Here is a 20,456-nt window from a genome sequence, read left to right as displayed (position 1 = left end):
ATCAAATCCATTCTGTAATAACAGAGATAGAGTGAAAGTGCATCAAAACTTTAACCTGAAATTCTAAGTAAAATGGGAGAATAATTCATGAAATATTTGTGCCAGAGTTATGTACCTTGTGTCATATGATGTGGGTGATGATGTTGAACAATTATTTCAAGTCTGATGAGGAATAACTATTTTAAGTTTGAATCAAATCCATCAAGCAATTACAGAAATAAGAAGAAAAAAGAGAAAAGTGTAAAAAAAACTTTAACCAAGGTGGGGACGTGGAAGGACGCCGATGCGGATGCCAGGTCGAGTAGGATAGCTCTCCTTATAATTCGTATAGTCGAGCTAAAAACCAAATAATTATTTTTTTGTTCTTCAGAGATAATAAGTCATTACCAGTACCAAACCACTATGATAAAAATTAAAAGCCTTGTGTTTGAAAACAGATATGAATACAGACAATGTCTGTCTATCAAGTGTCTCTGTTTGTGTCTGCAGCCTAATTAATCTATCTTTTTACCTAATCTAATAACTATTAATGAAGAATGCTTGAAAAGAAATCATATTTCAGTGTGACTTCTTATTCTCATATGTTTTTTCAGCATTTATCTTTTACATGCACTTAGTTTCCCTAACAACCAGGGAATGCTGAAATCACATACGTAGAATATCAAACAACAAGAGCTGTCCGTAAGACAGCGCGCTCGACTTTTCTCAGTGCTTGACTCTGAATTTGAGCTTGGCCAGTAAAAAAAAAAAAATCCAATTTAAAAAGGGGCATAACTGTGTTAAAACTCAAATTATAGTTATGAGAATTGTGTCTCCTGGTGTAGACTTTGATAGTAAATAACTATTTTGAGTTTCAAGTCAAAAGCTTTAATAGTAACAGAGATATTTGACTTTATCAAAAATTTTAACAAAAAAATCTAAGTTAAAAGGGGCATAATTCTGTCAAAATTCAAATCAGAGTTATGGGGATTGTTTCTCCTGGTGTAGGCTTTGATGGTAAATAAGAATTTTAAGTTTCAAGTCAAAAGCTTTGATATTAACAGAGATATTTGTCTTTATCAAAAACTTTAACTAAAAATTCTAAGTTAAAAAGGGGCATAATTCTGTCAAAATTCAAACCAGAGTTATAGGAATTGTGTCTCCTGGTGTAGATTTTGATAGTAAATAACTATTTTGAGTTTCAAGTCAAAAGCTTTAATAGTAACAGAGATATTTGACTTTATCAAAAATTTCAACAAAATTTCTAAGTTAAAAAGGGGCATAATTCTGTCAAAATTCAAATCATATGGGGATTGTTTCTCCTGGTGTAGACTTTGATGGTAAATAAGTATTTTAAGTTTCAAGTCAATAGCTTTGACAGTAACAGAGATATTTGACTTTATCAAAAACTTTAACCAAAAATTCTAAGTAACGTTAAAAAGGGGCATAATTCTGTCAAAATTCAATCAGAGTTATGGGGATTGTTTCTCCTGGTGTAGACTTTGATAGTAAATAACTATTTTAAGTTTCAAGTCAATAGCTTTGATAGTAACAGAGATATATGACTTTATCAAAAACCTTAACCAACGGCGACGGCGACGGCGACGCGAGTGCAATAGCTTCACATTTTCTTCAAAAAGTCGAGCTAAAAATTGTGGCTTGTCATTTTGGATCCACAACCTGAACCAAGATATAAATGGTTTGTATCTACTTACTCTGATGGTGAAGGAGGTCTGTATGCTAGAAAATCCCATAGATAGAGTGCTTCTCCAACACTCAACAGGTTCTTACTGTCTGGTGTGAATATTATCCTTGACACATTCTCTGAATGCCCTATAAATACCTGTAATGAATAATACACACATTCAAGCATTCATTGCCACTATCAGAACCCTAGTTTTTGAGTCCATTTGTTTGTTTTGTTCAGTGTAACATCACACCTACACAACTATAGTCATACAGCATTTTCCATCTGATAGTGCAGGAAGGCCCCAGGTGCCCCTCCAAGCATGGGCAGAACCATCGACCTTCCACAAGTCAGCTTGATGGCTTCCTCAGATGGAAGGATTCTACACTCCAAGGGAGGTATCCAACGCACAGTATTGAGGGCTAACTATTTTGAAGTCCTGGTCTGTGATACTGCATAGTTGAAAATCAAAATAATTTTCACCCATAATTATCTTATAATTTGTTACAAACACAGCACCAACACAAGACATAAGCACTGCTTTTTTCCCCTAAAGAAGCTTAAAAAGCTGACATTTTTTACTATAATAAAGTCAGCATAATTTATAAATAAACCTCACCTGAAAGTTGATATCTAATCTCATATTGTAGTCCCACACTTTGATGACCTTGTCACCTCCTGTTGCTAGGTAATGACCATTATCTGTCAGGGCTATTGAGGAACATCCATTCTTGTGTATGTGGTCAACCTAGAAATATAATGAAATACGTACAGAATGGAACAGTTTTAAATCTGATATAAAATTTATCAAATGCACTTTCATTCTGCTTTAATGTAATCATTGGAGTATCCCATGTTTGGCCAAGATCTTTTTCCTAAAAACATGGAAGATAGGATATAATTTGTCACTTTTTAAAGCTTTGTGGAGTATTCTACATGATTCAGCCTCGAACTTGAAATGCTAATGGTTTCCAGTTACTATCAGATGTGGCAATTTTGAAAAGTGTATGGTTTCCAGTGACTGCTTTATATGGTAATCTTGAAATGTTTATGGTTTCTAGTGACTGCCTAATGTGGTAATCTTGAAATGTTTATGGTTTCTAGTGACTGCCAAATGTGGTAATCTTGAAATGTTTATGGTGTCTAGTGACTGCCAAATGTGTTAATCTTGAAATGTTTATGGTTTCTAGTGACTGCCAAATGTGATAATCTTGAAATGTTTATGGTTTCCAGTGACTGCCAAATATGGTAATCTTGAAATTTCTATGGTTTCTAGTGAATGCCAAATATGGTAATCTTGAAATTTCTACGGTTTCTAGTGAATGCCAAATATGGCAAGGTTAATATGTTTATGGTTTTCAATGACTGCAAAATATGGTAAACCTGAAATGTTTATGATTTTCAGTGAATGCCAAATGTGATAAATTCCTACAACAACAAGTTCACTGAACTACAGCCTGGAAATGAGCCTATTTTTTCCAACTTACCTCAGAAAGTATTCTGCCAGTTTTAGCCTCAAACTTGAGTAGTTTATTGTTGCCAGTGACAACCAGAAGATGGCTGACTTTCAATGGAGAATAGTATATTTTTGCTGCAGTGTCTATCCTTGATTTCCCACTCTGCCCTACACTTGAAACATCAATCCTCATTGTCTAAATATATCAGAAGAATATATATATACACCATACAGCAAAATTACACAGATATTATAAAGCCTAAAACAGGCTGTGCAATTAACTGATATTTGTGGGGAGTTTAAAGTCACACCAAGACAATTATAGGTCATATGGTGACATTCCAGCTTTTGATGGTGAAGGAAGTCCCCAGGTGCCTCTCTGGGCATTACTTCATCATGGGCGGGCACCAGGGTAGAACCTACAACCTTTGAAAGCCAGCTGTATGGCTTCCCCACATGAAGTGAAGCTCAAACCCACATAAGTGAGAGCCAAGTGATTTAAAATCAACAGCCTTAACCACTTGGCTGCAGAGGCCCCTTACTTGATATTTTAGCCTACAAAAAATAGTTACAACACCAGCTTATCACTTCAATGATATTTAAAACTCTTAATTCAAAGTCAGTGGAGTCAACGATTTAACAATCACACTGTTTTACTGATAAATGTATCGCACATACTGTAAGCTGATAGAATGTTAGACAGATTTCAACTTTAGCGATGTAAACTTTACATTTTTTTGGAAGCTCATTATTTTTCAAAATAGGGTTTTCACAATCTATATAGATAAAAAATAATGCTTAAAACATGTAACATAAACGCAACATTAAACAATCAGAGAAAATTAAAGATTTTTACAACTGGATGTGGGTGATTATCTTAATCTTTAGCCTGCTGGCAGCAAGTGATTCTGCCTCTCAGACCAGTGTGGACTATGAGCCTGCACATCCTTGCAGGCTCATCTTGGTCTGCACTGTTTGCTATTCAGCCAGTAAATATTCAGTAAACACCCCTTTGAATAATAAATGGTACTGCCATAATTGAATTAAGGACCAGTCCATTTTAGAAATTTAGCAAAGTCTAAAAGTTAACTAGAGATGCTTTTGAGAAAAGCGCATGTCTCCCACAACTGCCCCTATGAAAAATGTCTAGTTTCTCGAGTGGACTCAATTAGATGGCTTGGACGAGTGGACCCAATCAGTAATTCAAGGGCCATAATTCAAAAGTGCCTGGGGGGATTTGGCTAGTTATTGAACTTGGCTGAGGTCTTATGGTCAAACACATTCTGTTCAAGTTTGGTAAAGATCGGATGAGAAATGTTCGACTTAAGAGTGCGGACAAGCTTTGTGACAGACAGACACACAGACTGGAGTAAATCAATATGTCTCCCACACCAGGAGACATAATTATCTAGACTTATGTTTACCTCATCCAAGGACTTAGAATCTACAATGGTGACTGTGTATTCCGACGGCCCTATAAATGCTACACGTCTTCCATCAGGACTCACAGCGAGGGCATCAGGGCAGTACCTCTCTCCCCGGGCAACTGTGTTACCAAGGAGACGTAGGAGTGGATAGCCGTCAGATGATGCATCATACATGGCCAGAGAGCCGAGAGAACATGAGCTGTACAGATAATCTCCATTAGGGTTGAATGAGAGACCTGTCACCTTCCCTCTGTGCTGTCTGTAAAAAGGTATGGTTGTAAAACTGTAGATGTGTAGGCTTCTTTAAAACTATAGGCTTTTTCAAAAATTTAAGTATTTCCAACTGTTTGTACTTATAATATATAAATTGAAGTCACAGGCAACATATTTGAAAGTTAAAAACCACAATTCTTGATGCTGAATAATTTAACTCTCAATTAAATGAGCTTGCCTCATTTAAATTTAAAATTTGAGTTACACAGATATAACAATATATCTTTATTCAAGTTTCTTTTAAATATTGTGGTACATGGCTGTGAATAGTATACTGTAGTCAATTTCAATTTCTCCAAAAGAAAATTATCATGGGGTGTTGAAATTTTTTTATTATTATTAAAATCTTCCTTAGAAAAGATTTCAATCTGTATCAATACATATATATAAATATCTACTTCTGCTGACACAATTATTTAATAATATATAAAACTTAGAATACTTGTGTTCTGCCAGCAGACTTGTTGTTTGAACATTGAACACTCGTACAACACCACTCTCAAATCCACAAGCAAAGATCTGCCGCGATGGGTGGTAGCTGATAGTACAGGGACACTCATTTGGAGCACTGAAGTCATACAACTGAAACAAGATCATTCTATTACACAAATGACTGTCATTCATTTCATACAATTTCAAAACATCTCATTCAAGTTTTGGGGGCGGGGGGGCAGAATGTGGCTGGACTGGGGATTGGGGCAGGTACATACCTTGGTGTAAGTAGTATTTACCTATATCGACATATGAGCCGTGTAAAAGCAATGTTTTGAAAACAGCAAATATCTCTAAGATGTATCAAAATAATGACTAAAATCTGTATTGTATACAAATACATGGGAATTTAATATCACTTTTCATTCAGTTGTTTATTCTAAATGTCAGCTATACAGTATAATTATATGAAACTCTGTGTATATGAAGACATTAGACATCTCAACCTTTCAATACAACTTTGAGCAAGTGGCTTTAAAAATATTTTAATTATACATTTTAAAAAAGTTATGTTAACTCTGTGTCCCTCTAAAGATCTAATGTATGTTCCATTTACTGCCCGAGTGAGTAGTTCTACCATCTGTAGTAATATATTTTACCTGCTGTAAAGTTTCAGAATCCCACACTCTGATTGTGTTGTCTTCTGACACTGTAGCTATATGTTTTCTGTATGGATCTACAGCTACGCTCCGTATACTGCCCGTATGTGAACGCATAAATGTTGTATATCCTCGAGACGTTATATCTAACATACCAAGGTTTCCCTGAAAATCAAACAATATCATTAAAATCAAAGTGAAAGAATTTTTATGCATAATTGTCATCACATCTATCGCAAAAATTCAGAATCATTTAAAATCATCAAAGGAAGAGGTGAAAGGAACTGTATAACACTATATGAGCCGCGCCATGAGAAAACCAACATAGTGGCTTTGCGGCCAGCATGGATCCAGACCAGCCTGCGCATCTACGCCATCTGGTCAGGATCCATGCTGTTCGCTAACGGTTTCTGTAATTGCAATAAGCTTTGAAAGCAAACAGCATGGATCCTGACCTAACTGCGCGAATGCGCAGGCTGGTCTGGATCCATGCTGGTCACAAACCCACTATGTTGGTTTTCTCATGGTGCGGCTCATATAATGATAGGGAAAATCTTCTATTTGACAACTTCGCAGGTTTATCAAATGTGTCAAATTTAAGAATTTTTTCTGTTTGTAGTTTCTAACAAGAGCTCTCTGAATACCAATATATGAATTAACAGAACAGTTTAACCTTGAAATGGAACAATAAATCCTAAAGAATAACAGAAGGATGTGTATATTCCTTATTATGAGGTTTCTTGAATTGTAGTTTTCACAAGTCTGCTTTCTATGACCTTCAGATGGAAGAACAGATGGATGGACAAGGACTAAGTTACCATTAGTCCAATCTGGTGGATTAACTAATCAGTCACAAACCTGGGCAGTTCCAGCCAGAATCTTGAGACCATCCGAAGAGAAATCTACAGCTGTGACTGGTCCCTCATGCTCAGCTTCCAGATATACATGGGCAAAATCCAGTGGCCACAGCCTCATAAATCCATCGTCAGATCCCGTCACACAAAATGTTTCATTGATTGACATACAGTTGATGGCAATACCAGGACCTGAAAATAGATGGGAGATTGGAGAAAAGTTATGTATTAAATTTACTACATAGTATGCTGATAAATGAAAGATAACTATTTTTGAAATATAATAACTGTTCTGTGCATGAAAAAGAAATATGTATAGAACATGAAATTAAACACAATACCTTTGGCATGACAGTCACAAAACAAAAAGTACAAAATTCGAGTGTTTCAGAGTTTGTTACTGAATTCAAAGCTCTTTGACTGAAATTTTCCTATGTAGCCCCGTCATATCAAGCTACTAGTATTTATATATAAAGTTATTTCATGTCACTTCTGTAAAAATTCATATTTAAAATAATCTTCTTCAAACATGTCTGTTTTATATTACGTTGGGATTACAGCAACACAAATACAATTTAGGTCATAAGGCGACTTTTCAGGCCTTTCATGGTCGAGGAAGAGCCAATGGTGCCTCTCTAGATATTGTTTCAGGCATGGTATAATAGGATACCTGGACAGAATTCCCCAATCTTCCATATACCAGCTGGAGGGCTTCCTCATATGAAGAATTCTACACATCAAGTGCAGTTTCAAACTCTTATAACTGAATGGCAAGTGATTCAAAGTCTGGTACATTAACCACCTAACCAAGGAGGTCCCTTCTTCAAACATGTGAAAGAACACATATGAGCCGTGCCATGAGAAAACCAACATAGTGGGTTTGCGACCAGCATGGATCCAGACCAACCTGCGCATCCGCGCAGTCTGGTCAGGATCCATGCTGTTCGCTTTCAAAGCCTTTTGCAATTAGAGAAACCATTAGCGAACAGCATGGATCCTGACCAGACTGTGCAGATGCAAACTTTTTCAGACACAACTTGCAAACTTGGGACCCGTCTTATGAACGATTAACCTTACAGGCGAGTATGTACCAAACACACTTATTCTTTTCAAGTAAGATCAAAACTTGATAGACACCTACCTGATCTGAATGTTTGTTTATCTTTGTCCGACCTTGACTCATTAGGTAAAAGTCTCCTTACATGCTGTACACAAACTTTTTTAATGTCTATCTCAAATATATGGCCTGACCTGCTGCATGCATAACTACAACAAAAGAATAAATAATTATGTCTTCTAAACATGTGCAGACTTACATACACTTGCTCAAGATTTATTATCCACTACTATACTGGAAGGTGATTCACACTCTTTAGATACACTGAAGGTAAGCATTTTGCAAATAGTAATTTATGCCTGTTTTATAAAAATCCTTCGAGAGGTTTAGAAATTATGGAGGCGACACCTTGACATTTGACCAAGTGACCATCATTACACATGTATTTTGTGGTAGTATTATGATGACATAGTTTTAGTTTAGTTATTTGAAAATTCATTTCTTGTTTTGAAATATATTTTTCTGGAAAGGAATTGCTGACAGACCTGTGGACAAACATGACTGAAATATAACCCAGATATACCATGTGTATGTTGGTATAATAATGGACTTATCACCACTACTTTAAAAGCTGTTATACTTATTATTATTACTCATCATCATTCTTGTTATTATTTATTATGGTTTAAAATAGAAACAAAACTAACACAATATAATTATGATGAAAAAATATTTCCGCTTTTCAGTATATTGAACAATATGCATCTGTAACACATATTTAACACTATTATAATTATGTGCTAAATATAGCATAAGGTGCAACTTACACAATTCTGTCTGCTGGATCTTTGTTTGTGTGGTAGCCCGCCTCAAAGGCTACATCGGTAAACTCAATGTTGTGATACTCCCCTAGATTGACGGGAGCCGATCTCAGCGATCCTTCTTTAACTCTCCATAACCGTATATTATCTCGGCCACAGGATACCATTCTAAGGAAAACATACAGGTACATATCTGTCATATCATAAGAAATTTTCAAATCTATTTGCAACCAGTCAACCAGTATCTGTGCTCAAATAACCTCTCTGAATACTGAGAATAAAAAGGTATTTACTGGACTGTCACTAAAAATACTTTCTAGCAAGTTGATGTCCTCACAAAATATTCATTACTAAAGAAAGATTTATTTTTCCCCAAGTCTTACAGCTGCCATCAGAAGTTCTACTGTTGAAACCCAGAATCCTGAATTCCAAAGGATCAAGCATTCTACTTTGAGATAACAAAATTTGACAGAAACTGTCTCTACCTTGTATCATCAAACACTGCTACTCTCATTCTGAAGATATCCACATCAGTATGTGCTTTGGCCATCACAGTTACCTCCCTTGTCTTGCTCACTTTACTCGTGTTCCATATCACAACCATCTAAAAAGTAGTATGTTAAATTACCATTAAATATAAACCCTGGCAAAACATCATTTCGCCCAATTTATTTTTGTATGTATATATAGTCATAAAGAGGAAAGAACCTATTTTTTTTAAAGTTCATACCTGAATAAAATGACTAACTTTCAGAGCCTTGTTACCGCCAAAAAGTTTTACTTTTGATCCACCCAAAACAGTTACTCTCAATCCAGAAATTCCTATCTGTATCTACAACCAGTTACAGATTATTATGTTGCATATTGTCAATAATAATTTTAAGACCAAACTCACATTTTTTCCATGGTTGTCCTTTCCAACCCCACATAAGATACTGCCTTTATGGGAAAAGCTGAAATAAAAGATATAAATACCCTAGTACAACGAACCCTACATGTATTCAAAGTAGAATTATAAAAGTCGAAATTATTTGACTGTTATGGATAGTGAAAGGGTTGATGATTTGGGGTGGAACCATTAAACACTTGAGTTGTGACTTTGACTGAAAGCTGGCAGGGGTGAATTCTGTATGAAGGCTTAAACATTTGACCCTTAGCTGTGACCTTGACCTTAAGCTGACATGGCTGACTAGTGATTTCTACAAATCTTTTTGATGAAGTGATCATTTGACTAAAGTTTCTTGAAATTCCTTTAAGGGGTTTAGGAGATACACCACAGACACAAAATGGAAGGCTCAAACATCTGATCCAGAGTTGTGACCTTGACCTTGAGCCAATATGGCTGACTAATGAGTTCTGCACATCGTCTTGATCAGGTGATCATTTAACCCAAGTTTCTAAAAATCCTTCAAGGGGTTTAGGAGATACAGAACGGGCAAAAAACAGAAAGCTCAAACCTTTGACCTAGACTTGTGACCTTGATCTTAAGCCACCATGGCTGACTCATGCATTCTGCACGTTGTCTTGATGAGGTGATCATTTGACTAAAGTTTCATGAAAATCCTTTAAGGGGTTAACGAGATACAGAGCGGACACGAAATGTTACGGCATAATTTGAATAATTTTGGTAGTGGAACATTAGGCAAGGCAACATCACGGGTATGAAACGTTGCCTGCGGCACAAAATGTGCCGCACTGAAATGAAGGCATCGCGCCTCCGACGGCGCAGGCATTGCGCAGGATGTTTACAAAAATAACGAGCAAGGTGAGTAAAATTGAAGGTTTTTGGTTATTGTCTTTTTACAGTAAAAACTTTTTAGAAATCGGGGAATGCAGCGGGATGTAGTTGTGTCTTGCTGAAAAATTCATGCCCAGTTTGTGAAGAAATATGTAATATTGTTATTGTCCGCGTGTTTTTCATCGGATACAGTAACGTGAAAATTACAAAGGTAGTGAATATTTGGAGTCATTTCACCTCCTGCTGAAAAAGGAATGATGTATTTCTGTAGTATATTATTTAAAGACATGGTATCTGATCGATTGAGATAAAATACATGCCTAGGAAAAGGCATATCCCCTCGTTCTGCCGACTTTTCAGGCCAGTGCCGCAGGCATCTTGAATACTATTGTAGTCAGTAGTACGTACAATTTCGACCTTCTAACATGTATTGAAGTACAAAAATATCAATAACAATGTTGTTCCTCCAGTTATTGTAGTAGTAAGACAAATCTTCTCAATCCGAACTTTGTAATATAAATAACTATTTTAAGAAGTTTGCTGTATTTTTTCTCGCTGTTTTGGGGAATGGGGCCAAGGAAAATCACGTCATTTTGTATCGATTTGGGATTCATTTTCTCCCGTAAAATAGCAATATTCAATTACTAAACATCCCATTTGTAACAATTATTGATGCTTATAGTTCAAAGCAAGGTATGAAAACCAGCATCGGAGCACAAAAACTGTCATAACTTTTGTCATTTTTCAACCAATTTTAATGTTTTTGTTTCAACATCGAGTTTCTTTTTTCTTTACAGTTTGGGCGTACTTTTTTTATTAGCAGTGAGCTGAATTTCAATACCCCCCGCCCCCCCCCAAAAAAAATATAGATAAATGGTGAGATTCGCAGTTTTGTCGTTCCGAAAACAATGAACACAATAAGACAAAACACACACACACACACACACAAAAAACCATGAAATTTCTCTCGCTTATCTCGCGCCATGTTTTTCTGTAACAGTATATCAGCACAAATTTTACTGTTATGTCAAGATATTTAGATACGAATGAAGAATATTAAAAACGATACTGTTCCCAAGTTTTGTGTAGAAAAGAACCAATGAAAAAATTGTCCAAATGGGGCTTAACTTGTTCTAATTATTTCTGAAATTTTACAAAAATATTAACTTCATTGCTTCTTTTCCACACAAAACTTGGGAATGGTATCGTTTTAAGGGAAGTTTCATGTTTTTACGGGGTTTGTGTGTGTGTGTGTGTGTGTGTGTGTGTCTTTTTTGCCGTTCCTTTTCTTCGGAAAGCCAAAACAGTGATTTTTCGCCATTTTTTTTTTTTCGGGGGTTGGGGGAGGGGGCAAAATTCAACTCATCGCTTATCAAAATAGTACGCCCAAACTGTAAAGAAAAACAACAACAACAAAACTTGATGCTGAAACAAAAACATCAAAACTGGTTGAAAAATGACAATGACAGTTTTTGTGCTCCAATGCTGGTTTTCATACCTTGCTTTGAACTAAGCATCAATAATTGTTACAAATGAGAAGGTTTGGTAATTGAATAATGTTTTTTAGCAGAAAATAATCCAGATTTGAAACAAAATGATGTGACTTTCTCAACTGGGAGGCACATGGTCCCATCCCCCAAAAGAGCAAGGAAAAATATTGCAAACTTCTTAAAATAGCTATTACCGTATTTTGGTGTGTATAGGTCACACTTTTTCTACCTATTTTGCTGTCTGAAAAAGTTCCTGCGACCTATACGACAGAACATTGCCAGCAGAGTTTTTTTTCGGGCCAATTTTCTGACCGCGGCTCTCGCAAAATTACGTGCATCTGTTACGAACGACATAATGGATAAAAAATATCAATATCGGCGGCGTTTCAACCAATAGCGGTTACTTCCAATAAAATATATCGTAAATAACCCATACAGACTATTAAAATTACGAATTACTTTAATTCAAAGATGTTTTTGCAATTTCAATCACGTTTGTTTCTACTTTCGTTTTACTGGACGCCATTGACATGTACTCCGGGTTGGATAAAATCCGGACAGATCCGTCATCCATTCCAAACATTGTTTATACTAATTCTTAGCGTATTAAAAAACTTAAAAAATATTTTTTACTTTTGATTATTAAATAAAAGAAAAAAAAATCCAAAAAGAGATATTTTGTTAATCTCAGAATCAAAAGAACGCGGTTAATTACATGACGCGGAAAGGTGTTATAATTGCTGTGCAAACATTTCACATTTAAACTTGCATAATAACAGAATGTAAACGCAAACCGTCTGCTGCCAATTAGTGTCAAAAAGCTGCTTTTCTTTGATGTAGTCTGTTACCGATACTACTGTTGGTACGAAACGGTTGGGATCGAAAATAACACTGTCCGATTTCCACCAATCAGGTTTCGATAATAATTCAGTCCGCGGCATCAATATGGCCGCCGCCATAACTTTTTATGCCGGTAAATATTAAATATTGCTGGGGAAAAAATCCGAAAGTTAACTGCGACTAATACGCTAGAACTTAAATTTTCCGACCATTTCCAGAGCAAAAATTAGATGCGGACTATACACTACAGCGACCTATACACACCAAAATACGGTAATATTCTAAAGTTCGGGTTGAGAAGATTTGTCTTACGCAATAACTGGAGGAACAACATTGTTTTTGATATTTTTGTACTTCAATACATGTTAGAAGGTCGAAATTATAAGTACTACTGACTACAATAGTATTCAAGATGACTGCGCCTCTCATGTCTGCGGCACCATCGAGATGCCTGCGGCACTGGACTGAAAAGTCGGCAGAACTAGGGGATATGCCTTTTCCTGACATGTAGTTTATCTCAGTCAATCAGATGTCATGTCTTTATATAAGATACTACAGAAATACATCATTTCTTTTTCAGCAGGAGGTGAAATGACTCGGAATATTCACTGCTTTTGTAATTTTCACGTTACTGTATCCGATGAAAAACATGCACAAAGTAACAATATTACATATTTCTTTACAAACTGGGCATGGATTTGTCGGCAAGACACAACTACATCCCGCTGTATTCCCCGATTTCTAAAAAGTTTTTACTGTAAAAAGACAATAACCAAAAACCTTCAATTCTACTCGCCTTGCTCGTTATTTTTGTAAACATCCTGCGCAATGCCTGCGCCGTCGGAAGCGCAATGCCTTCATTTCAGTGCGGCACATTTTGTGCTGCAGGCAACGTTTCATACCCGTGAACATACTAAATATCAAAAGCTTATGCCTTGCAGTTTCAGGTAAGAACATTTTAAAACAAGAGGGCCATGATGGCCCTATATCGCTCACCTGTTATCATTGCACTTAAGGACAAGTCTTCAAGGTCAAAAGATCATAATAGAAGAAAATATAGTTGAAATTTTCTTTAAATAACTTTAAAAACAAGATTTGAAAACTTTTTGTAGAGGTCCACTAGGCAATGCTACATGTCAAATATCTAAGCTCTTCTGGTTTATTTTTAGAAAATTTTGAAGATTATTCTATGTACAATCAAGTAACCCCATGGGGCAGGGTCAATTTGACCCCAGGGGTCATGATTTGAATAAACTTTGTAAAAGTCTAATAGGCAATGCTACATGTCAAATATCTAAGATCTAGACCTTCTGGTTTATTTTTAGATTTTTTTTTAAAGATTTTCCTATGTAAAATCAAGTGACCCCTAGGGCGGAGTCAATTTTGACCCTGGGGGACAAGGTTTGAATAAATTTTGTAGAGGTCCACTAGGCAATGCTACATGTGAAATATCTAAGCTCTAGGCCTTCTGGTTTATTTTTAGAAAACTTTTGAAGATTTTCCTATGTAAAGTCAAGTGACCCCTAGGGCGGGGTCAATTTTGACCCCCGGGTCATAATTTGAACAACTTTAGTAGAGGTCCACTAGGCAATGCTACATGTCAAATATCTAAGCTCTAGGGCTTCTGGTTTTTGAGAAGAAGATTTTTTAAATATTTTCCTATGTAAAATCAAGTGACCCCTGGGGCGGGGTCAATTTTTACCCTGGGGGCCATGATTTGAACAAATTTTGTAGAAGTCCACTAGGCATTGCTACATGTGAAATATCTAAGCTCTAGGCCTTCTGGTTTATTTTTAGAAATTTTTTGAAGATTTTCCTATGTAAAATCAAGTGACCCCTGGGGCGGGGTCAATTTTGACCCCGGGGTCATGATTTGAACAACTTTAGTAGAGGTCCACTAGGCAATGCTACATGTCAAATATCTAAGCTCTAAGGCTTCTGGTTTTTGAGAAGAAGATTTTTTAAGATTTTCTTATGTAAAATCAAGTGACCCCTGGGGCGGGGTCAATTTTGACCCCGGGGTCATGACTTGAACAAACTTGGTAGAGGTCCACTAGGCAATGCTTCACACCAAATATCTAAGCTCTAGGGCTTCTGGTTTTTGAGAAGAAGATTTTTAAAGTTTTTCCTTTCGGTTGCCATGGCAACCAGTGTTCTGCATGGAATTCAATTCTTTGAACAATTTTGAAAGGGGGCCATCCAAGGAACATCCCTGTGAAGTTTCATCAAAATTGGCCTGTTGGTTTAGGAGGAGATGTTGTTTAAAGGAAAGTGTGGACGGACGACGGACGGACGGATGGACGGACGGACGCCGGACGGTGAGCGATCACAATACCTCACCCTGAGCACTTTGTGCTCAGGTGAGCTAAAAAAATTCTATATAATAACCCTCATCATGCTAGGCACGACTGATTCAGCCTTTGTGACCAGTGTAGATAATTATGATCAGCCTGCTCATCCGGGCAGTCTGATCATGATCTGCACTGTTCACCATTCAGTCAGTATCTTTTTACTCACCCCATTTAACAGAGTTAATAATACTGTCAAAATTGAAAGATGGATAAGTTCATTATAGAAATTTAGCAGAGTAGGGGTTAAGTCTAGAGTTGGGTACTGCCCCGAAAAATGTATCGCAATATTATCACCATACTTTTGCTTGTATCGCGATAAGTATCACGATACTTACACATACTGAATGAATGTAGTTTTGAACTGAGTTTACAAACTTAAGCCTCAGAGCTCTCTTGCTTTTTGGGACCGGGGCCAGAGTCCATGCAAGGGGGGAATTTTGCATGATTAAATACAAACATTCTTTTCAACTTTACTGACACAAACCTGAATTCTGTTAATTATTTAGTCTGCTTCATGAGTTCTGCCAATCATAAACAGAATTATTCAGGCATCATACTGGGTATTTATTCTCTGAGCCACTTCATTTTCGGAAACAATAAGATTATAAGGCCAACAAGTCAACTGCAAAGTGCATGGCATTGATGTTCTTGTAGGACTACCAAAGTATACTTATAGATCTAGCACTCCAGAAATTATTTTTTTTTAATCTTTCTACCCTTTCAAAATCTATTTAAAGATATCAAATTTTGTTAACTTATCACTTTTATAATTGTTTGCCATTTATAAACGAGGTTTTGAAGAATTTTCTTAAGCAGATCACATTTTAAAATTGTCTAAAAGTGGGTGGGGTTTGACATTTTTAAGTTTTATTCTTGAAAAAATGCTCAAAACTAAGAGCTGCTTTGGCAACAGTTGACATATTTTTCTTGAATGCAGTCTTTTTTTTATTGACTTATCATTAAGAGTGTACTAGAAACTCTTGTTGGAAACGATAAAATCTCTGAAAATCACGGTTGCGAAAACTGGTGACATATGAAAAACGAATGTTAGAATTTTAATTCTCGATAAAGTAACTGTGTTCAGTTTCTTTTCTATCATCACATTTGTTCAATACTTACAATTCCTGCATTTTTTTTTTTTTAACTAAGCCTCGACAGTAATAAAAAGAGGGTCATGATGACCCTGGATCGCTCACCAGAGTAATATGAACTACATGTTTCAAATGTCAAACTGATGATTTTTAGAAATTTTTTGGAAAATTTTCCGATGTACAACCAAGTAACCCCTGGGGCGGGGCCAATTTTACCATGATCATGATTTGAACAAAGTTTGTAGAAGTCTAATAGGCAATGTTACATATCGAATATCTACGATCTAGGCCTTCTGGTTTATTTTAACAAATTTATGAAGATTTCCCTATGTACAATGAAGTAACCCCTGGGGCTGGGTCAATTTGGCCCTGGGGGGGTCAAGATTTGAACAAATTTTGTAGAGGTCCACAAGGTAATGCTACATGTCAAATATCTAAGCTCTAGGCCTTCTGGTTTATTTTTAGAAAAATTTAAAAAAATTTCTATGTACAATCAAGTAACCCCATGGGGCGGGGTCAATTTGACCCCGGGGGTCATGATTTGAAGAAATTTTGTAGAAGTCTACTAGGCAATGCTACATGTCAAATATCTAAGAGTTAGTCCTTTTGGTTTATTTTTAGAAAATTTTTGAAGATTTTCCTATGTAAAATCAAGTGACCCCTGGGGCGGGGTCAATTTTGAAACCGGGGGTCATATTTGAACAAATGTTGTAGATGTCCACTAGGCAAAGCTACATGTGAAATATCTAAGCTCTAGGCCTTCTGGTTTATTTTAAGAAAATTTTTGAAGATTTTCATATGTAAAATCAAATGACCCCCAGGGCCGGGTAAATTTTGACCCCGGGATCATGATTTGAACAACTTTAGTAGAAATCCACTAGTCAATGCTACATGTCAAATATCTAAGCTCTAGGGTTTCTGCTTTTTGAGAAGAAGATTTTTTAAGATTTTCCTATGTAAAATCAAGTGACCCCTGGGGCGGGGTCAATTTTGACCCCGGGGTTCATGATTTGAATAAATTTTGTAGAGGTCCACTAGGCAATGCTACATGTGAAATATCTAAGCTCTAGGCCTTCTGGTTTATTTTTAGAAATTTTTTAAAGATTTTCATATGTAAAATCAAGTGACCCCCAGGGCGGGGTCAATTTTGACCCCGGGGTCATGATTTGAACAACTTTAGTAGAGGTCCACTAGGCAATGCTACATATCAAATATCTAAGATCTAGGGCTTCTGGTTTTCGAGAAGAAGATTTTTTAAGATTTTTCTATGTAAAATCAAGTGACCCCTGGGGTGGGGTCAATTTTGACCCCGGGGTCATGATTTGATCAATTTGGTAGAGGTCCACTAGGCAATGCTTCACACCAAATATCTAAGCTCTAGGGCTCCTGGTTTTTGAGAAGAAGATTTTTAAAGTTTTTCCTTTTGGTTGCCATGGCAACCAGAGTTCTGCATGGAATTCAATTCTTTGAACAATTTTTAAAAAAGACCATCCAAGGATCATCCCTGTGAAGTTTCATCAAAATTGGCCTGTTGGTTTAGGAGGAGATGTTGTTTAAAGAAAAGTGTGGACGGACGGACAGCCGGACGCCGGATGGTGAGCGATCCCAATACCTCACCCTAAGCACAAAGTGCTCAGGTGAGCTAAAAATGCTATAAAGCGTAACCAGCCCACCACACATATAAATGTTTAAAGCAAACAAAATAATGATTATAATTATCCAATTTGTTATTCAGTAATCTAGTTATCACCCACTGACTGCCTAATCAAGTATGATTGTTGCAAATAGGCTTCCTCCTTTCAATAATGGATTTTGTTTTTGATCAACAATTAGCGTGTCACCTCGTGTCAGTTTTGTTATTCACAGTTTGATCTCGGTTAAAAATAATACTTGATCTATATTTATTTATCAAAATATTCGTGATTTTTTTTTTTTTATATATTTCATTAAATTTTTATGAAACTAGTTTTGTTTAAAAGAAGTATAAACCACTCGACCTTTTACAGAACATAACGGCGATCTTGATTTTAGTGTAGACAAAAAGCGCGGAGAGTAGTTTCCCTTTACCAAAATGGCAACAATGACAGATGTGGGTAACACATGTGATCGAGTATCGTCCTGTATCAATACCCGGGCATTGTATCACGATACTGTATCGTTAAAGCAAAATCATGATTCACCGATGCATCGACGAAATCGCCCCAACTCTAGTTAAGTCTATGTAAAACTTGAGACCTCCGGGGCAGGACCTCTTTTCAACCCAGAGGCATAATTTGAACAATTTTGGTAGAAGACCACAAGACAATGCAACATACCAAATATCAAACGCCTAGGCCTTTCAGTTTCAGACAAGAAGATTTTTAAAGATTTTTCCTATTTAAGTCTATGTAAAACTTGGGACCCCCGGGTCGGGGCCTCTTTTCACCCCAGGGGCACAGTTTGAACAACCTTCATAGAGGACCATTAGATGATGTCACATGCCAAATATCAAGGCCCTATGCCTTGCCATTTTGGACAAGATTTTTTTTTAAAGTTTTTCCTTTCGGTTGCCATGGCAACCAGAGTTCTTCATGGAATACAATTCTTTGAACAACTTTGAAAGGCAGCCACCCAAGGATCATTCTTGTGAAGTTTTGTGTTATTCTACCCAGTGGTTTTCAAAAAGAAGATTTTGTTAAAAAATGTTGACGGACGGATGACGGACAATGAGTGGTCACGAAAGTTCACCATAAGCCTTTGGCTCAGGTGAGGTAAAAACTGATTTAAATCCGAAAAAACTTGCAATTTCTGAAGCTTTCCAGCAACTGTATATAACTGAAGAAGATACAATAGAGCTTTGCAATGAACTGATTTTAGAATACATATTAAGGTAGTTCTGCACGTTTGATAAACCGGAAGTCATGGCGTAACGTCATTTATCCGGAAAACGTAGAATAATGCCTGGATTCGGCGTACGGAAACGAAAATCATTTTATGAATTAATGGCAACCAGTGAGTAAATTTATTAAAATGGCACTGTTACTATCTTTATAAAGTTAATATATGATATTAAAATATCTGACACTTTAAATAATTCAAAATAATGTCTTAAAATTAGCTTAAAATAGGCGGTTCACTTTAATCATAGCCAAATATCTCAAAAATAAGCACACGGACCTATACATTTTATTTCACCTTATTATAGGCCATATATTTATTTACAACTGTGAGAAGTTTCATTAAAATCTACATTGTAGAAAAATTTCTATTTGCGAAAATGTTATGAAAGTTGCGATTTTCCCATAGACTCCCATTACGAAAACTTGCATGAGGCCGAAATTTTTCAAATCAGTCTAGCAAAAAATCAAGCACACGACCCTATCTTTTTTATTTGCTGAATTTTCTTAGTATATTCTGAAGTTTTGAAAAATCAGAGTTTAATCAAATTCTACATTGTAGAAAAAATTTCGATCGTAACGTGCAGAACTACCTTAAGACTACCTCTGTTACCTACCTCAGACATGATAAAGAATGTGCGTGTGTTTTACAAAGAGCCAGACATTCCCCAGTCAATACTCTCCAGATTCTAACCACACTGAGCTGCCCTGTTTGACCACTAGCCAATAACTCAGAGTTCCCTGTCATAGCAATCACAGATACCTGTAAGGTGAAGGCATATCTCTGTAACTCATACTGGTATATGAAACATTCAACTAAATGCCAGTGTATAGTTTTATTCTAATTCATTATAGCTGGATTGTGGAGAAAGCCTTAGGGACATTTGAGTTTTCTTTCCAATTTGTTTTGTGCAGGGCCTATACAGCTGAAAGGACATCGCTTCCAAATCCCTAACACCTCCGGATCATGTTTGGAAAGTAAAATTATTTCATGTCAGGAAGATTATCCAGCTGGCTTGTACAGTCCTTGGTGTTATTTCAATCCCAGTAAAGAAAAATAATTGTTAAAGGCAAACAATACTGATTGAATGCCTTTGAATACATCCTTAATAGATCAACTTTCCTTCACTTTTTATAACATGCACAAAGTAACTGTTTGTGTTAAGTGCTGTTTTTCAACAGTATTTCAGCCGTGTAATGGCAGACAATTAACCTATCCTGTGTTCCTGGATTCTATACCAGTAGCTACTAATTTGTTCTCTGTAAGTAACTGCCAACTTATCCACATGAAACAGAGGTGGAGGATGAAATGACTACTGACACAATATCTATCATCAAATCACCACAAAAAAAGATACACCTTGCCCAAGGATCAACATAACAACCCCTCAATATGTATGTCTGTGCTCTCCCTATTATCAACTT

At 36.4% G+C, this 20,456-nt stretch overlaps 1 protein-coding gene across 3 annotated transcripts in view; it reads right to left on the bottom strand.

Moving 5' to 3' along the window:
* The window catches only part of LOC123563080 (WD repeat-containing protein 90-like), a 95,529-nt gene that overhangs the window by 28,332 nt on the left and 46,741 nt on the right, over nt 1-20,456 (bottom strand). For all 3 annotated transcript variants that reach the window (XM_045355658.2, XM_053528295.1, XM_053528298.1), the window contains 12 exons: nt 19,649-19,794; nt 9,541-9,598; nt 9,131-9,249; nt 8,652-8,813; nt 7,909-8,033; nt 6,772-6,959; nt 5,914-6,078; nt 5,265-5,404; nt 4,547-4,808; nt 3,154-3,318; nt 2,286-2,414; nt 1,695-1,822 (listed from right to left, as the gene is read on the bottom strand). In XM_045355658.2, the coding sequence (XP_045211593.2) occupies nt 1,695-1,822; nt 2,286-2,414; nt 3,154-3,318; nt 4,547-4,808; nt 5,265-5,404; nt 5,914-6,078; nt 6,772-6,959; nt 7,909-8,033; nt 8,652-8,813; nt 9,131-9,249; nt 9,541-9,598; nt 19,649-19,794 (1,787 nt within the window). The remainder of the gene's footprint in view (nt 1-1,694; nt 1,823-2,285; nt 2,415-3,153; nt 3,319-4,546; nt 4,809-5,264; nt 5,405-5,913; nt 6,079-6,771; nt 6,960-7,908; nt 8,034-8,651; nt 8,814-9,130; nt 9,250-9,540; nt 9,599-19,648; nt 19,795-20,456) is intronic.

This window comes from Mercenaria mercenaria, chromosome 2 (genome assembly GCF_021730395.1).
Source record: "Mercenaria mercenaria strain notata chromosome 2, MADL_Memer_1, whole genome shotgun sequence".
Classification (NCBI taxonomy): domain Eukaryota; kingdom Metazoa; phylum Mollusca; class Bivalvia; order Venerida; family Veneridae; genus Mercenaria; species Mercenaria mercenaria.
Note: the sequence above shows the minus strand (reverse complement) of the source record. Positions and strands in the feature narration are given on the sequence as shown.